At 48.2% G+C, this 18,452-nt stretch overlaps 1 protein-coding gene across 1 annotated transcript in view; it reads right to left on the bottom strand.

Moving 5' to 3' along the window:
- Positions 1 to 18,452, bottom strand: part of CACNA1A (calcium voltage-gated channel subunit alpha1 A) — a 379,285-nt gene that overhangs the window by 339,588 nt on the left and 21,245 nt on the right. Inside the window, 1 exon segment of the mRNA XM_021083710.1 lies at positions 16,181 to 16,509. Coding sequence (XP_020939369.1) covers positions 16,181 to 16,455 — 275 coding nt within the window. The 5' untranslated portion in view covers positions 16,456 to 16,509.

The following is an 18,452-nucleotide window of genomic DNA, read 5'->3' as shown; positions in this document are numbered from 1 at the left end:
CTCAGATCCCGCGTTGTGGTGGCTGTGGCATAGACCAGCAGCTGCTGCTTCGTTTTGACCACTAGCCCAGAACTTCCCTATGCCACAGGTGCAGCCAGTAAAAAAAGAAGTGAGGAGATTATACATACAGATGGAAATTTCACCTTTTCTTATAAAATCAGCAAAGATTTGGCTACACTGAGCCTTACTGAGCCCCAGCATCAATCTGCTTCTATTGAATGATGGCCACGTCCTTCACTTCTGCCAAAGCGCCCCAGTTTCACAGGTCTCACCCCTCCCTACTGGCTAGAATAAAAACTGAGCTTTCACTGAAAGGTATCACCTTGAATCAAGCCTGCTCCCATCATCCGTTACCTGACAACCGAGTTGGACAAGGCCAGCTTACAAAGCACTTCAGGAGTTCCTGTTGTGGTGCAGTGGTTAATGAATCCGACTAGGAACCTTGAGGTTGCGGGTTCGATCCCTGTCCTTGCTCAGTGGGTTAACAATCCGGCGTTGCCGTGAGCTGTGGTGTAGGTCACAGATGTAGCTGGGATCCCGCATTGCTGTGGCTCTGGCTTAGGCTGGCAGCTACGGCTCCGATTAGACCCCTAGCCTGGGAACCTCCATATGCCAAGTGAGCGGCCCAAGAAATGGCAAAAAGACAAAAAAAAAAAAAAAAAAGCACTTCACAAATACTTCCTTATCCGATCCTTATAAAAGTCCTGTAGGGTATATAAGGTGGCAAGTCTTACCATTCAGTTTCCCAGATGATAGCACTGAGGGCTCTGGGAAGCTAAATAACACACATGTTGTCACAGAGAGTAGAAAGAACTCGGGAGTTTCCATCCCCAGATTTCTCTGTTCTTCCCACCTAACTGTACTCTCTTCTGAAATTACTTTTTTTTAGGGCCACACCCACAGCATATGCAAATTCCCGGGCTAGGGGTCAAGTAGGAGCTGCAGCTGTTGGCCTATGCCACAGCCACAGCAACTCGGGATCCGAGCCACGTCTGTGACCTACACCACAGCTCATGGCAACGCCAGATCCTTAATCCACTGAGCAAGGCCGGGATTGAACCCACAACCTCATGGTTCCTAGTCAGATTCGTTAACTGCTGTGCCACAATGGGAACTCCTTAGTTGGGTTCTTAACCCATTGAGAAGATATCACTTCCATAATTAGACTGCAAAACATCCAGCTTCCATCTTGCAAGTAGATTCTCTCTATGCTGACTGTGACAAAGCTTGCCTTGTCATATTGAGGAGGAACTGAGAGGGTGGCCTCTGGCCAACAGCCAGCTAAGCACTGATCCCCTCAGTCCAACAGTTTGCAAGGACTGAATGTTGTCAACAACCAGGTGTGGCTTAGAAGCAGGTCCTTCCCCAGTCAAGCCTTTGGATGAGACTCAACTCTGGCCAAGACCTTGATGACAGCTTTGTGAGGATCTAGAAGCAGAGAGTGCAGGGAGGTGACATGAAGATCCCTGACCCACAGGAACTGTGAGATAATAAATGTGTTATTTAGAGCCACTAAGTTTATGGCAACTTGTTACATGGTTTATGGCCATTTGTTACAGAGCCGTAGATAATGAACGAATACAAATGCCAGCACATACATGGTGATAACTACACAAAAGGCCCCATTCTAAGGCCTATCCATTAATTCACTTAAGTCTCACCCCAACCATATGGGGAAACTGAAGCACAGAGAGGTTAGAGGACTTCCTAGCTGATCAATGTCACGACCAGGATTGGAATCAGTGGCACCCCTGTCTCCAAACATTAGGGAGCTTTCCTGCACCCCTGAGTTTGCAAACCAACCTCCTACCTATTCAAGATACCTCTCGGCTCAGACAAGAAAACTCAAGATATGGATATGGACAAGCACGTCAAATGCACTGGGGAGACATTTAAAATACTTCACAACCAGCCAAGAGTCACCATCCCTAGAGTGTGGCTTATCAGGAAGGTAGGAGGACCTAGAAGGGGACTTGGCTGGAGGGGGAGCCCCCCCTCCCTTGGGGGGCTCCAGGCAATATTTACTAACTGGTATGGAAATATTTTAATATTTTAACAAACAGCTGTGCCAATATGTCTCGTCTGAATATCTGCTCTGAATACACTGAGAGGAGAACATGGATGCCAAAATAATAAAAATCCAAACCATGAATCATATGAGAATAATTCCACACTGGCTGAGGAAAGGATTAGACATCATGATTTTTTTTTTTTCCATCTCCCAGCAGATTTTAAATCTCCAAGTTGTGCATAAACCTGGGACTGCCCTCTGGGTGTATTGTGAGCACAGTGAAGAGCAATGACCCACACCTTGGTTCTCAAGTATCGCCTGGAAACTTCCAACGTGCCAATGCCTGGACCCCCCCCCGCCCAGAGCAGGATTTAATGGGAGTATGGCCCAGGCATTGGGGTTTTTAAAACGTCGCAGGGGAGTTCCTGTCGTGGCTCAGCAGAAACAAATCTGACTAGCATTCATGAGGACGCAGGTTTGATCCCTGACCTCGCTCATGGGTTAAGGATCCGGTGTAGCCATGAGCTGTGGTGTAGGCTGCAGACGTGGCTTGGATCCCACATTGCTGTGGCTGTGGTGTAGGCCAGTGGCTATAGTTCTGATTTGACCCCTAGCCTGGGAACTTTCATGCTGTGGGGGGCGCCCTAAAAAGACAAAAAAAAAAAAAAAAAAAAAAAAAAACTTCCCAGGTGATCCTGATGTGCAGCCAAAGCTGGGAACCACTGACTAAAGCCATACTTCTCAAAGTGTGGCCCTCAGACCAGAGCAGCATCACGTGGAAGCTTGTGATAAATACAGATTCTCAAGCCCTGCCCCAACCTACTGAATCAATAACTCCAAGCAATACAACCACTATAAAAAATAGTATGGAGGTTCCTCAGAAAATTGGATATAGAACTACCATATGACCCAGCAACCCCACTCCTTGGTATATATCCAGACAAAACTATAATTCAAAAAGATACATGCACCTGTATGTTCACTGCAGCACTATTCACAATATCCAAGACATGGAAACAACCTAAATGTCCATTGACAGATGAATGGATGAAGATGTGGTACGTATACACAATGGAATACTACTCAGCCATAAAAAGAACAAAATAATGCCATTTGCAGCAACATGGATGCATTTAGAGATTTTCAGACTAAGTGAAGTTAAGTCAGAAAGAGAAGGACAAATACGATATGACATCACTTATATGTGGAATCTAAAACATGGCATAAATGAACCTATCTAGAAAACAGAAAGACTCACAGACATAGAGAACAGACTTGTGGTTGCCAAGGGGGATGGGAGAAGGAGTGGGATGGACTGGGAGTTTGGGGTTAGTAGATGCAAACTATTCCATTTAGAATGGATAAGCAGTGAGGTCCTACTATACAGCCCGGGGAACCATACCCAATCACTTGTGACAGAACATGATAGAAGATAAGATAACATGAGAAAAAGAATGTATATGCATGTATGACCAGGTCACTCTGCTGTACAGCAGAAATTGGCACAATATTGTAAATCAACTATATTTTAAATTTTTTATGTGACTATATAATTAATTAATTAATTAATTAATTAAATGGGGGGAAAAACCCTCTAAGCACACCCTGCAATAACTGCGTGTTGGGAGGGTGTTGGGGGGTGGTTGGTTTATCTGGCTGCACTGGCATGGAAGTTCCCAGGCTAGAGATCAAACCCACACTGTAGAAGTGACCCACGTCATTGCAGTGACACCACCAGATCGTAACCCACTAGGTCACCAGGGAACACCAACACCTGTGGGTTTTTTGTCTTTTTAGGGCATATCTGGCTACACCTGAGGCATATGGAGGTTCCCAGGCTAGGGGTCCAATTAGAGCTGTAGCCATTGGCCAACACCATAGCCACAGCAGTAGTAACACAGGATCCAAGCCACATCTGTGAACTACCCACAGCTCACTGCCACAGCAGATCCTTAACCCACTGAGTGAGGCCAGGGATCAAACCTGTGTCCTTATGGCTACTAGTCAGATTCGTTACCTCTGAGCCACAGTGGGAACTACAACACCTATGTTTTTGAACAGGCCCTCCAAGGGGTGATGACATGTGCTCAAGACCGAGAGGGCTGGCAGAATTAAAAATCTGCTTCTGATTATCCTGCAGCCAAAGCCACATGGATGCACCGTCACCAGAAACCCTTTTCCGCCACAAAGAAATCCAAGACTCCACCATGCTGCTAACCTGCTGAGGTCAGCCAGAGTCCAGTACACAGGCCTAACTCAGGGTTGGAGACTTTAGACACAAATCTAAAGAGAATTGGCAGCACCAAGAGGAAGCAATCTGTGGCTAAGAAACCCAAGGAGCAGCCCATTTGAAGAAGCCTCTTTAAAATGGGGTATTCTTAGAGTTCCCGTCGTGGTGCAGCAGAAACAAATCCGACTAGGAAACCTGAGGTTGCAGGTTTGATCCCTGGCTTCACTCAGTGGGTTAAGGATCCGGCGTGGCCGTGACCTGAGGTGTAGGTTGCAGATGCAGCTCGGATCCTGTGTTGCTGTGGCTGTGGTGTAGGCTGGCAGCTTTAACTCCAACTGGACTCCTAGCTTAGGACCTTCCATATGCCGCGAGTGTGGCCCTAAAAGCAAACAATAAATAAATAAATTAAGTAATTAATAATAAAATGGGGCATTCTTATTTGCAGGCCAGAACCAAAGAGTTCCAGAATATTCCTGTAGGCCTACCAATAGGCCCAATGCTCCACCACTATCTGTAAGGAATTTCAATCACATAAGTCTGGTGAAAAACCCAGCGCATTCACATTAGTCTTCAAATGCTTCCCTGCGTTTGGAGGCTTGCTTCTAGGACTTGTATGTGCAGCTGTGAGTTTTAAAATGACAATTTTGAAAGAATGTTCCAGCTCTTCGCTGGCCTGGAAGAAAAAAGACAGAACCTTGGAAATGGACCCAGCTGGGCTAGAACATTTCTGAGCTGTGTGACATTGGGGAAGTTTCTTAACCACTCTGGGCTATAGTTTTCTGATTTAAGAAGGAGCGAAATATAACTAAAGATATTTACCAAAGTTGTCCCAAAGGTTAAAAGAAAGTCTGAGAGAGCCTATTACAATGATCAGGATATAAATGCTAATAAATAACAAAAATAAATAGGCTTTTTGATTTTTTTTTTCTTTTTTTCTTTTTGGGGCCACATCCACAGCATATTGAAGTTTCCAGGCTAGGGGTCGAATTGGAGCTACAGCTGCCGGCCTACGTCACAGCCACAGCAATGCGAGATCCAAGTTGCATTTGCGACCTACACCACAGCTCACCCCAAGGCCAGATCCTTAACCCACTGAGTGAGGCCAGGGATGGAACCCCACATCCTCATGGATACTAGTCAGGTTCTTAACCCACTGAGCCACAAGAACTCCTCACATCTTGCTTCTATTTAACCTGACTACGCGCTATGTCCTTAAGCCCTAGTGCTACAAAATTATTAAGATAAATTGCATGTCCTTTTGGAGGTCACAGCTGGGGGTGTGGGTGAGAACTTGTTCATTTTACTTAACACATTTGTAACATTTATAATGTGCCAGGCACCATCTTAAGCATTTTGCAAATGTTTAATCCTTATAATAACCCTAGGAGGCAATTGTCATTCTATTCTGCAGTTTATAGATGAGACAGAGGCTCAGAGGGTGGAGTCCCTTGTCCGGGGTCACACAGCACAGAGCAGAACCACAGTGTAAATGCAGCCAGGCTGGCTCCAGAGCCGCTAGACTATGTGGCCTTCTTATTCGGGGTCCCTGGATCCGGAGTTCCCATCATGGTAAAGCAGAAACAAATCTACTATCCATGAGGATACAGGTTCAATCCCTGGCCTCACTCAGTGGGTTAAGGATCCAGCATTGCCATAAGCTGTGGTGTAGGTCACAGATGCAGTTCCAATCCTGCGTTGCTGTGGCTGTGGTTTAGGCCGGTAGCTGTAGCTCCAATTCGACCCCTAGCCTGGGGACTTTCATAAGCCACCTTGGGTACAGCTGTAAAAAAAAAAAAGAAAGAAAGAAAAAAAAGAATCCTTGGATCTAAGATACAGGTTGGACGTGCATATTCCCAGTTGGTCCCCAGACCCCAAGAGGGGAAAGACAAGGGTGACTTTTCCTCCAAGACCCTGTTATCTGAGCCCTGCCTCATCAGTGCACTCTCCCAGACCAAAAACTTTTGCAATCTCCCCAGCACTCAGAGAGGCTGTGGCATTTGCCCAGGATCACCCAGCTCTAATGGGATAGGTGAAAATCTGTCCTTTGCACCATACTTGCTCCCCGACCCCCAGAAGAACTTGAAACAGGTAAGAATGGCCCTCTTGGACATCCAAAAAGCGTATTTGCTTTGCAAAGTGCATTTCGAGGAGATGGTGGGATTGTTGGAAGGGGGGCTGTCTGGAGGGTTATTTTGGCTACACCCATGGCATATGGAAGTTCCCAAATCTGACCCAAAGCTGTGACCTACACCACAGCTGGGGCAACACCAGACCCTTAACCCACCGCACTGGGCCAGGGATCCAACCTGTGCCTCAGCAGCAACCCAAGCCACTGCAGAGAAAATGCCAGATCCTTAACCTGTTGTGCCACAGCAGGAACTCCATGGGACTGTGTTTTAACTGTACTGTTGCTGATCTGATTTGTGGCCCTGGGCTCATGGTTATAAGACCTACCCCCTGTCACAAAGGGGCTGTGAAACTTCGGAAATGTTAAAAGGTAAGAAATTATTTCATTTCCTTTTATCCCAACTTGGCCTCTGTTAGGCTGGTTCGAGCAGCCAGGATCTAGACAATGGGTTATATGTGCCACTCTCACCTTCAGGATATTATAGATTTCATTCTGAACCCATCTCAGACTTGACACAACCAAGTTCAACAATTATCAAGTGCCTTCTACCCACAAAGCTCTGTACTGAGCAATGCTAAGGACTCAAAGACCAGTAAGAGGAGTGCAGGGAAGAGCTTCATGATCACACTTCATTCATTCATGCTGCTGTGTGCCAGGTGTTTCCAAGTTCATGACCTTGGACTGTGGACTTGGACAGATCTGGGTTCCAAGGCTGGCTCTGCTCTATTGGCTTCATTATTTTCCTTTCTGTGCCTCAATTGCCTCTTCTGTGAAGTGGGTGCTGAGGTAAGGACCTCTTGAACCCATACCCTAAGCCTCTTGGCCCAGGGCTGGGCTCATGGCAGCTGTGGGATAAATAGGGACTGGTCTCTGTATAGGTCCTGGATGCTGTTGTCTGCATGTCTGCCTCCTCCTCCTCCAGGCAGATCCCCTTGAGTAAAACATGCAGGACTTGGAACCAGAGGGTGCCCTGGGCAGAGAACTAAAGAGAAAATGGAGTTCACTTGTTCTAAGGGCTTTCAGGTCTCTAAGCCAGAGGCATAGAGAAGTCATCAATACAGATATTCAAGTTTCCAGGGATCTATCAGTTATTCACTCAACAAACATAGACATTTACACTTGCTCTGTACTGGGCACTTTTCTAAGCACTGAGGACACAGTAGTGGACAAGAAAGATGCTGGAAGTCTAATTTAGGAAAAAATACATAACTGTCGATAGTGATGATCCATGGGTGGGGGAGGGGCAGCTCTACATGAGAAGGTGACATCTGTGCTGAGATTAGAATGCCAGGAGCCAACCATGGCAAGAGCACTCCAGGTGGGAAAATAGCAAGTGCAAAGGTCCTGAAAAGCACTTGAAAATGCAGGGAACAGAAAAGTGGCTAGTGAGCCTTGGCCAAAATGAGAGTAATAATGGTAAAAGTGCAGGCAGACATTAAAATGGATAGATCCCACCTGGGTAGAAGCAGGTGCGAGAGACTATCAAAAGAACCTTGCAGTGTTGAAAGGACAGACTTTTGGAATGATGGTGGCAGAATAAAAGAGCAGAGGCAGCAGTGGGCAAGACAGTGACCCTGGGGGGCTTTTGTTCACAAGCAGCTTGGGGTCCAAAGATTCACGGGGAAAATCTGATAGATCATAAGAGTTCCAGGGGGGCATCATTTCTGGGGGCGTGGCCTCCCCAGGCCCTCCATGGCTGGCCACAGCCAAAGCTGCTAATTCAAAGGACAAAAGAAGGGTCTTTCTGCACTAAAAACCAGCCAGCTGCACTGAAAAAGAAGCTCCCTGGGACCAGACCTATATTTTTAAAATATCAACTAGGCTAGAATTGTCCAACTGCCTTCTTTAAAAAGAGAAGGGAAAAAAAAAGTGCTCTGATTCCCAAGCAGGTCTTCTTTAAAGGCCAGGTTTCAGTTTAACTGTGATGTTTTAACAACCTGCTATTCTTTTTGTTTGTTTGTTTGGCCGAGCACATGGCACGCAGAAGTTCCCCCACCAGGGATCACACCCCCGCCACAGCAGTGACCCAAGCTGCAGCAGTGACAATGCCGGGTCCTTAACCTGCTGAGCCACCAGGAAACTCCTTTTTTAAAACCTGCGCAAACTGAGGCCTCCAGATGCTTAAAGGTTCACCATAGAAAGGACCATAGAAAACTGTTATCAAGGCTTCCTAGGCACATACACTGTTCTAAACGCTTGCTATATAATATTGTACTGAATTTCTTTTTTGTCAGAACCCCAGAGGTGGGTGTTATTGTTATCCCAATTTTACAGACAAGGCAACTGAGGCGGAGCAGAGAAGAATGCCCCTCCCCCAGAATTACAGAGTCAGCGAGGGGCAGAGCTAAGATTTGAGCTCCTACCACCTGGGTGGAGGAATTCAACCACATTCCAGACCAATGCCAGGCGGGGTCCACGCTTGATCCCAGCACCCACCTGAAAACCTTCAGCTCCCCTGGGAGTCCTTCAAGCCCTGAGTTCCCTCAGTTCATCTTTACCAAGTGCTTTGTGCATGAAAAAGAAATCGCCATATAGGTCCTGACTGACTCTTAATGACGAAAACTGGATTCTTGATTTGACCTGCCTTCCATTTCTCAGGCCACCACCAGTAAGAAGGATGAGGCCAGGAAGTGGGTACCAGGGAGGGTTTGCAGACCAAACTCCCCGCGCCCCCATAGCCCGGCGCTTGCTGGGCTCGGGAGCCACGGCGCCACCTGGTGGCTAGTTGTGGCAGCCGCAGTGAGAAGACATGAAAGCAGGGGAAAATGGGGTCCCCCTGGCCTCAGTCTCCCCATGTAACAGCCAAAGTTGGCTGTTTATGGAGCACTTATTATGCGCCATGTGTGTTCCAGGGCAGGGGCCCCCAAAATTCTTCTGTAGAGAGTGTGAAAGTAAATATTTTGGGCTTTGCCACCTAGTCTCAACTTACAAAGACTCAACTCCATGGCTGTAGCCCAATCATAGCCACAGACATATACACAAACCCCACCAGGCTGTGTTCCATTAAAACCTCATGGAAATTGAATTTTGAATTTCATAGAATTTTCACATATCAAGAAATAGTCTTTTGATTTTTTCCAACCAATTAAGCATGTAAAAAAAAAACCTTCTTAGCCTGTGGGCCACACAAAAATAGGTGTCCAGCTGGATTTAACCCCGACTTTACTTACTGGCCCCTGTTCTAGAAGTTGGAACCCAGCAAATAACAAACCAGACAAAATTTCCTGCTCTCATGGAGCTAGTGGAAAGAATATAGATAATCCTGAAAGTAAAAAGCCAAAGATATAATGCATATGAATTGGTCATTGGTGCTAATCAGAAAAATAATAACGTAAGGCAGGGGGAACAAACATGTATATGGCCTGATTTTTAAATAGGATGGTGAGAAAAGGCACACTGAGGAGGTGACCTCTAAGTAAAGACTAGGAGGAGACAAGGAAGGAGCCATGTAGGTATCTGAGGGAACAGCATTCCCAGTAGAGGGAATAGCCTGTGCAAAGGTCCTGAGGCAGGACCCCCTGATGTGTTTGATGAACAGCGAGAAGGCCCATGTGGCTGGAGCGAGTGAGCAAGGTCAGGGGTGGTGGAGAAGAGATGAGAGCAAGAAGGCGACAGGCAAGGTAACAGGGCCTTGAGGACTTTGGGGGAGGAGTGAGGTGGGAGCCACAGAAAACCTAGATCCATCTCAATAACCTTCAAAGCCACTTACAGACTAAAGACCTCTCTTTGGGGTCCAGAGGTATTAATCACTTTACCAAGAGTCTTAGATAATCCTAAAGAATCCCAGTTTTTCCACTAAAAACCACTATTCTGCTGGACACTGAAGATGAGGATTTGGAGGGGAGGGACGGAGAATAAATGGGAAAAATGATTCACTAGAAGAATCAGTGTCTCCTTCTTCCTCACCATTCATATTCCCTCCTCTCAGCTCAGGCTCTGGGGACCGGATGGTCCAAGCCACCCACCTCAGGCCCAGTTGTCTGCTTACCTGAGCCCTCACATCCTAGAAATAGCCAGTACTGGCCTAGGAGTCAAGATCACGCCATCCCGGTCCCAGCTCAGCCTCCAGATGCCTTAGTAAGCCCAGGAAACCTATTTGCCCATCTGCATAAGAAGCAAAATAATAGTAATAAAAATAACAGCAACAATGCCTGCCCCAGTTGCTTCATGAGACTGTTGTGCACATGCAGTAAGACATGAAACTTAAAAACACTTTCGAAAAGAATGACAGGATACACAAGCTTATTTAAAACAACGGGGATGAAGGTTAAATGAGTTAACATATATATACAGGGCTTGGAGCTGTGCCCTTCAGATAGTTAAGTGCTCCACAAATATTGGTTGTTATTATCATTATCATCAAAGCATAAGTAATATTCATGATACTCATTGCAGTTCACTTAGCTCTCCTCTCCCTGCCCTCCACTCACCCACCAGTATTTTCTGTTTGATGATGACAATGATGGTGATGATAACGGTGGCTCAGAACTGGCTGCTCAGACCACGGTCCACAAACAGCAGGACTAGAAAGAAACGCAGAGTCCCAGGCCCTAGCCCAGAACTGCTGGGTCAGAATCTGCATTTAACAAGACTCCCACAAGATTTCAAAAATGCAGTCCTGGGGTTCCTGTCATGGCACAGCAGAAACGAATCCAACTAGCAACCATGAGATTGCAGGTTCAATCCCTGGCCTCACTCAGTGGGTTAAGGATCCGGCATTGCTGTGAGCTGTGGTGTAGGTCGCAGATGTGGCTCAGATCTGGCGTTGCTGTGGCTGTGGTGTAGGCTGGCAGCTACAGCTCCAATTAGACCCCTAGCTTGGGAACTTCCATATGCCGTGGGTTCAACCCTTTAAAAAAAAAAAAAAAAAGACAAAAAATGCAGTCCAGGAGTTGTGGCTCAGTGGTAACAAACCTGACCAGTATCCAAGAGGATGTGGGTCAATCCCTGGCCTCAGGGGGTTAAGGATCCAGCGTTGCCATGAGCTGTGGTGTAGTGGTGTAGGTCACAGATGCTGCTCAGATCTGGTGTTGCTGTGGCTGTGGTGCAGGCCAGCAACTGCAGCTCTGATTAAACCCCTACCCTAAGAACCTCCATATGCTGCTGGTACGGTCCTAAAAGAAAGAAAAAGAAAAAGAAAAATGCAGTCAACTGTGAGAACTAGCCCGGAAATTTCTTCCTCAGGGAGCCCCTCCCAGCTCCCCCCACACGCTTGCTCAGCCCTGTCTGGGCACTCTTCCCTACTTGTCATCATTTGTTTCATGTTGGTTTTTCCTGCAGAGCAGAGAGTGTCACTCTGGAAAGAGCCGACTGTTGACTGATGTGTCCCCAAGGCCCCACACAGAGCTGAGCACAGAGGTGGTGTCCTAAATACTGGTGAAAGGAAGAAGGGGGAGAGGGAGGGAAGGGAGGGAAGGAGGTAGGCTGGGTGGAGGGGAGAAGGGAGGGAGGAGGGAGAGGGATGGGAGGAAGGAGGTAGATGAATGGAGGAGGGGAGAAAGAAAGGGAGGAGGGAAGGTGAAGAAGGGGAGGGGGTGGAGAGGAGGAGAAAGGAAGGAGGGAGGGAAGGTGAAGAAGAGGAGGAAGGGGGAGGGAGGAGGATGGTGGGGAGAACAGGAGGAGGGAGGGAGTGGAGTGGGAGGGATGGAAACAAGAAAGGGAGGAGGGAGGGAAGAGTGAAGAGGAGAAGGAAGTGAGAGAGAGGAGGATGGAGGGGAGAAGGGGAGGAGGGAGGAGGAGGGAGAGAAAGAGAAAGGAAGGAGGGAAGAGTGAAGAGGAGAAGGAAGAGGGAGAGAGGAGGATGGAGGGGAGGAGGGAGCGAGAAGGGAGGGAGTGGAATGAGAGGAGGGAGGTAGAGGGAGGGAGGAGGGAGGGAAGGGAAGGAGAAAGGGATTCCAGGATGAGGAAGGGAGATAGGTGGGTGGAGGGCAGAAAGGCGGGAGGAGGGAGGGGGAAGGAGGGAGGGAAAGGTGAAGCCAAAACATGGGGGTGGGGGAGGAAGAAGGAGGCAGCATCTCCTCACTCAACTCTGGGTGCAAGAACCTCCAAAGAGGGCTGGGGCGCCCCACTGAGGACATCTGTGGAAGTATGGAACCAGATACTTTAACTTCCACGTCTGCTACTGTTTCACTGAATACAAAGCATGGGACTTTCTTAATCTTTAATGTCCAGTTCACGCAAATCCACTTAGCTGCTTGGCAGCAACCCTCCCTCCTTCATTCTCATCTGGTGCCTTCACTTGACAGATTAACTGAGTGCCTATGGGTGGCAGCCTTGGTCTCAGGCGCTGAGGACACAGACAAACATTCCTGCCCGGCACATTGTACTGAGCAAGACAGACAAGAAACAAGATAAACAACCGTGTCACAGTGATGCACTTCGGTCTGCTTAGACCTGCATAATTGGGTTGACGGTGTGGGATATTGGTTAGCGAGGTGCAAGATTCCTTCCTTGAAAGCAAGGATTGAAGGAAACAGTAACGAAAACAGAAAGGATCAATGAGAATTGGCTAAGCTGTGACTCTGTCCCCTCCTGATCCAGGACTCCATCAGTCATAAGAGAAGGTAAAAACCATAGTGATCTCATTTAATCTCTATCAGCAGATAACCAACAAATGTTCCAAATTCTCAGGAAGAATGTTTTGAGAGGCGGAATCCTTCCCTCTGGTTACCTTCATCTTGATGGGCACTCTGCCTGGTTGGGATGCCTATGGATGGGCGAAGGTGCCGTGGTTAATAGAATTTGAAGAACTAAAGTTTCAAACAGAATGGGGCCATTGATGTGGTTTCTTCTGTGAGTGAATGAGGTAGGAAAAGGTGGGGTGGGGGAGAGGCAGGGAAAGAATGCCATTGACTAAATAAAACTATATGATCTGGCAATTCCCGTTCTGCGTATGGACCTAGAGGAGTCGAAAGCAAAGTCTCAAAGAGAAACATAGAGATATGGAGATGTATATATACACCTATGTTCACACCAGCATTATTCACAGTCGCCAAAAAATGAAAACAACCCATGCGTCCATCAAGAGATGAATGAATAAACAAAGTGTGGCAGAGCCATACAATGGAATAATATTCAGCCTTAAAAAGGAAGGAGGAGGAAATGAATCCAACTAGGAACCAAGAGCTTTCAGGTTCAATCCCTGTCCTTGCTCAGTGGGTTAAGGATCCGGCACTGCAGTGAGCTGTGGTGTAGGTCACAGATGCGGCTTGGATCTGGCATTGCTGTGGCTCTGGCGTAGGCTGGTGGCAACAGCTCCAATTAGACCCCTAGGCTGGGAACCTCCATGTGCCATGGGTTCAGTCCTAAAAAGACAAAAAAAAAAAATAGTAGGAAATTTTGACACATGTAACAATAAGGATGAACCTTGAGGACACTATGCTGAAAGGACAAATACTGCATGATCCCAATTATATGAGGTCCCTAGAGCAGCCAGATTCGTAGAGACAGAAAATAGAATGATGGTTGCCAGAAGATGCGGGGAAGGAGGAAGAAGGAGTCAGTGTTTAACAGAGACAGAGTTTCAGTTTTGCAAAATTGAAAGAGCGCTCAAGGAGTTCCCACTGTGGCATAACAGGATCACAGGCATCTCTGCAGTGCTGGGACAAAGGTTCAATCCCCAGGCCAGCACAGTGGGTTAAGGATCTGGTGTTGCTGCAGCTGCAGCATAGGTCACAACTACAGCTCAGATCTGATCCCTGGTCCAGGAGCTCCATATGCCCCAGGGTGGCCAAAAGAGAAAAGAGCTCTGGAGGGGGATGGTGGCGATGTTTACATAAAAATGTGAATATACTTAATGCCACTGAGCTGCATATTTAAAGATGATTAAAAGAAGGAGTTCCCACTGTAGTACACTGGGTTAAGAATCTGATTGTGATGGCTCAGGTGGCTGTGGAGGTACAGGTTCGATGCTGGCCCAGTGCAGCAGGTTAAAGAATCCAACATTGCCGCACCTGTGGCTCAGATTCAATCCCTGGCCCAGGAACTTCTATACACCTCAGCTGCAGCCATTAAAAAATACTGATAATAATTTTTTTAAAAGAGGGAAGGGAGAGGAGAGAGAGTCCTGAAGAGGGTATAATAGAGGAGGAGTGTTTAGCATTGCAGCTGTGGGTCTGTTAGGTACGCCCTAGTTATTTATAAAATGATGGATAGGCGGATAGAAGGATGAATGGGCGGATAGAAATGGAAGGGTGGGTGGAGAGATGGATGAATATATAGCAATATAGATCCATGGGTAGATGGATAGATGTACAGATGGAAGGATGTGTGGGTGGGTGGATGAATGGAAATATGAACATACTAATGGATGGATAGGAGAATGGATGCGGAGACTGAAGAATGGATAGATGGAAGGATAGAAAGACGGGTGAGTAAATGGATGGATGGATGGATGGATAGGCAGATGGAAGAATGGATGGATGGGAGGGTGGATAGAAATATGGACAGGTGAAGGGATGGATGGGGAGGAATAGATGAATGGATATATGGATAGAAAGATAAGTGAGTAAATGGGTGGGTGGGTGGGTGGACAAGTGGGTGGGTGGGAGGCTAGTGTATGGATGGAGAGGGAAGAATGTGAAAAGGAAGATGGGGTGGGGGGTGGGGATAATTTGTCACCACATTGCCTTTCTATATGATGCCACCAGATGTCAGCCTAACCTCAGGAAACCACCTCAAGTGCCAACCTTGTTGGCATCTACCTCTCTAACCAGAAGCCCTCTGATTCAAAATGAGCCCGGGCTCGTTTTGATAATAGTTTTCATTGCACCCTGTATTTACACACCCCTCATCAACACACCCCAAACCCAACTGGTATTTATAACCAGTTCCTCTTCCAGCAGACAGAAATTGGGGGTGGAGAGGTGGGGGAGCCAGGCAACAACGTTGTTAACTTCCCAGAGATCAGACTGGCCAGGGGAAGAAGGTGAGAAGGGATTTCCGGGTTCCCAGCAGTGATTAGCTGTCCTTCTCAGCCTCAGCTCCAAGAGCCCTGGATTCGTACTCATATTCTACTTTCCTGCCGTCTGCCCAGGAATCCACTCAGCTTTCGGCCTTAACCAAAGAAGTGATTGTGAAAAAGAAAAAGGCATCAGCTCTCCCTCCTTAAGAGGAACTGGACCTTCACACAAACTGCCTTCAAGCCTCAAACAGCCTAGAAAGAGCGATTTTCACGAGTGGAGATATGAACCCACTTGCCCAAGATCACAGAGCAGAGCCCACCCCTCCACCTACGGCAGCTCCCAGAAGACCCACTTTCGGGGTCACCAGCAAAGAGAAAGGGGGTCCGGGATCAGAATCACCAGTCACCACATCCTTCCAACCCCGCTCCTCCCCCACGCCCCAGTTCGTAGGTTTAGACTCAGGGCTTGAGGCAGAAGTGCGGTTCTCGCTTCCCCGCCCCCCCACAAAGTGGCATTTCTCAGCCTGGTTCGGGAATCCCTATCCCATCAGAAATATTTGCCAACCCCTCTGAGCGGACGCTGGAAACCACCACACATACACACCCCACCACACCACCACCACCAGGGTCCCTGGAGCACGCCCAGACACGCCCACAATTAACCCCTCTGTGCCGCACCGCGGGTGCCTCCAGGGGTTCGCAGAAAGGACTTCAGGCAGCGGGGGTTGATCAACAGGCTGGGAAGGAATCTGAGATTTCGGCAACCAGCACAGCCAAAGGAATTCGTCCCCCTCCCAGAAGCTTGTTGGAAACAAGCATTGCCGGACCCTCAAGAGACCCCCGCGTTTGGCTCGCTACCGGTGTCCCTGTCCGGAGCTGGGGCTGGCCGTCCACCCGGTGCATACTCACTCCCATTCTTTCCTCCTGGCCTGGGGGGTGCTGTGGATTTTGTGCGCCTGGTGGGCCAAGATGACATCCCTGTGATCCACCACGCCGCCCCGCCGCTTCAGAGGGGGCCCCTCGCAGCTGCCGCTCATCCGGGGCGAGCGCGCGTCGGGCGGGATGCTCTGTGCGCCCCCGGAGGCTCTGTCCGGACCTGGGGGCCCCAAGCCGCTGTTGTGCAGGGGGTCATAATAACTGCGGGGCGAGAACATGGGGTCTGGGACCCAGGAGGACTTCGACATCCATCGGCCTCCTTCAGAAATCCCAGGGTCTTCTGCCTCCAGCCCCGGGTGAAACTAGAGGAGGAGAGAAAAGAGAGAGAAAAAGCAAGGGTAAGGGAGGTGCAGAGAGCAAACACAAAGAGGAAGAGCAGAGAGCGTCGGAGGACCAAACAGGCGTCTGGCCTCCTTCACAGGAAGTCAAAATACACCCCAGGCCCGGCCCAGCGGGATTTAGTATTTCCTTGGCAACTCGGGGTTGGGAAGCCAGTTCTTAGGAGCTGCCGGGCAACAGAGGCAGCTGGATGGAGCCGAAGACCATGAGGCTGTGTTGCAGGACCTGGGCTCCACCTCCCAGGTGCTGGCCACAGAGGGTGGGACCTGGGATTTCTCAGCATCTCAGGATTTCCCGCTCCAAAATGGGTTGTAGGGAGCCTGCTTCTCTCTTCTCTGGTCCTGGGGTCCTGTGAGCTCCTGAGAGTTGCTTGGAAAACTGAAAGGGCAAGTTCAAGGGCCTGCTTTAAAATTCACACGGAGTACAGCCATCTGTTGAGTGAGTGAACCTGCTCTTTGCCACTCTGGCTGATTTGGGGGTTTTGTTTTGTTTCCTTTTCTTCTTTTTTAATTTTTGGCCCCCGTCCACAGCATGTGGAAGTTCCCAGGCTAGGGATCAAACCCACACCAGAGCTGTCACCAATGACAACGCCAGACCCTTAAACTCACTCGGCCACCAGGGAACTCCATGGGCTGTTTTTTTAAAAAGAGAAAAAGGACAGGGTTCTTGCCCCCCCCGAGAATATATCAGGTGGATTCTCAGCCCCAAAGGGACTTAGAGCCCCAGAAAATCTTTGTCTCCATTTCATTCACTTATTCACTCAACAAACACTGAGTAAGCAGCGGCTATGTGCAGGCTGTGTTCTGAGGACACAGTGTGAATGACACACACAAATGTCCCCCTCGTCATGGAATGGAGGTTCTAGAGGGGGAAGCAGACGATGAACAAAATAAATACATCATATGGAGATTAGGAGTTGGAAAGTGCTGTGGAGAGAAATTAAGAAGCAAAGGTATATTTGTTTGCTGGAGCTGTCGTAACAAAAGTCCGCAAGCAGGGTGGCTTAAACAACAGAAATCTATTTCCTCACAGTTCTGGAGGCTACCAGCCTGAGATCAAGACATCAGTAGGATTGGTTTCTTCCGAGGCCTTTCTCCTTGGCTTATAGCTGGTCATCTTTCTGTGTCTTTACATGGTTGTCCCTCTGTGCGTCTCTGCGTCCCAACTGCTTCTTCTTCTTCTTCTTCCTCTTCTTTTTTTTTTTTTTTTTTAAGTCACACCCACAGCATATGCAAGTTCCCAGGGCCAGGGATTAAATCTGAACCTCAGCTTTGACCTACTCCACAGCAGCAACACCGGGTCCTTAAGGCACTATGCCACAGTGGGAACTCCTCTCCTTCTCTTATAAGGACACCAGTCATATTGGATTAGGGCTCCCACATACCCTCACTTTAATGACCTCTTTTTTTTTTTAAGAGCTACACTTGCAGCATATGAAAGTTCTCTGACTAGGGATCGAACTGGAGCCACAGGTGCCAGCCTACACCATAGCCACAGTAATGCGGGATCCGAGCTGCATCTGTGACGTACACCACAGTTCACAACAATACCGGATCCTTAACCCACTGAATGAGGCCAAGGATGGAACCTGCATCCTCATGGATACTAGTCAGGTTCATTACCATGGAGCCGCAATGGGAACTTCCTTAATGACCTCTTTAAAGACCCTATCTTCACACAGTCACATTCTGGGCTATTGTGAACTAGAACCTCAATGAATGGATTTGGGGAGGAGAGAACACATTCAACTCTCCCCAGAGGGTGATAGGAATGGGTAGTTATTAAAGGGTCAGTGATGGCCTCCCTGGGGAGGTGACATCTGAGCAGAGACCTAAAGGAGGTGATGCAATAGCCCTGCTGGGTATCTGAGTGTTTCAGGCAGAAAGGTCCAGAGGCAGGGCTGTGT

The sequence above is a fragment of the Sus scrofa genome, chromosome 2 (genome assembly GCF_000003025.6).
Source record: "Sus scrofa isolate TJ Tabasco breed Duroc chromosome 2, Sscrofa11.1, whole genome shotgun sequence".
Taxonomy (NCBI): Eukaryota; Metazoa; Chordata; class Mammalia; order Artiodactyla; family Suidae; genus Sus; species Sus scrofa.
This window is presented reverse-complemented; position numbering and strand designations above follow the sequence as displayed.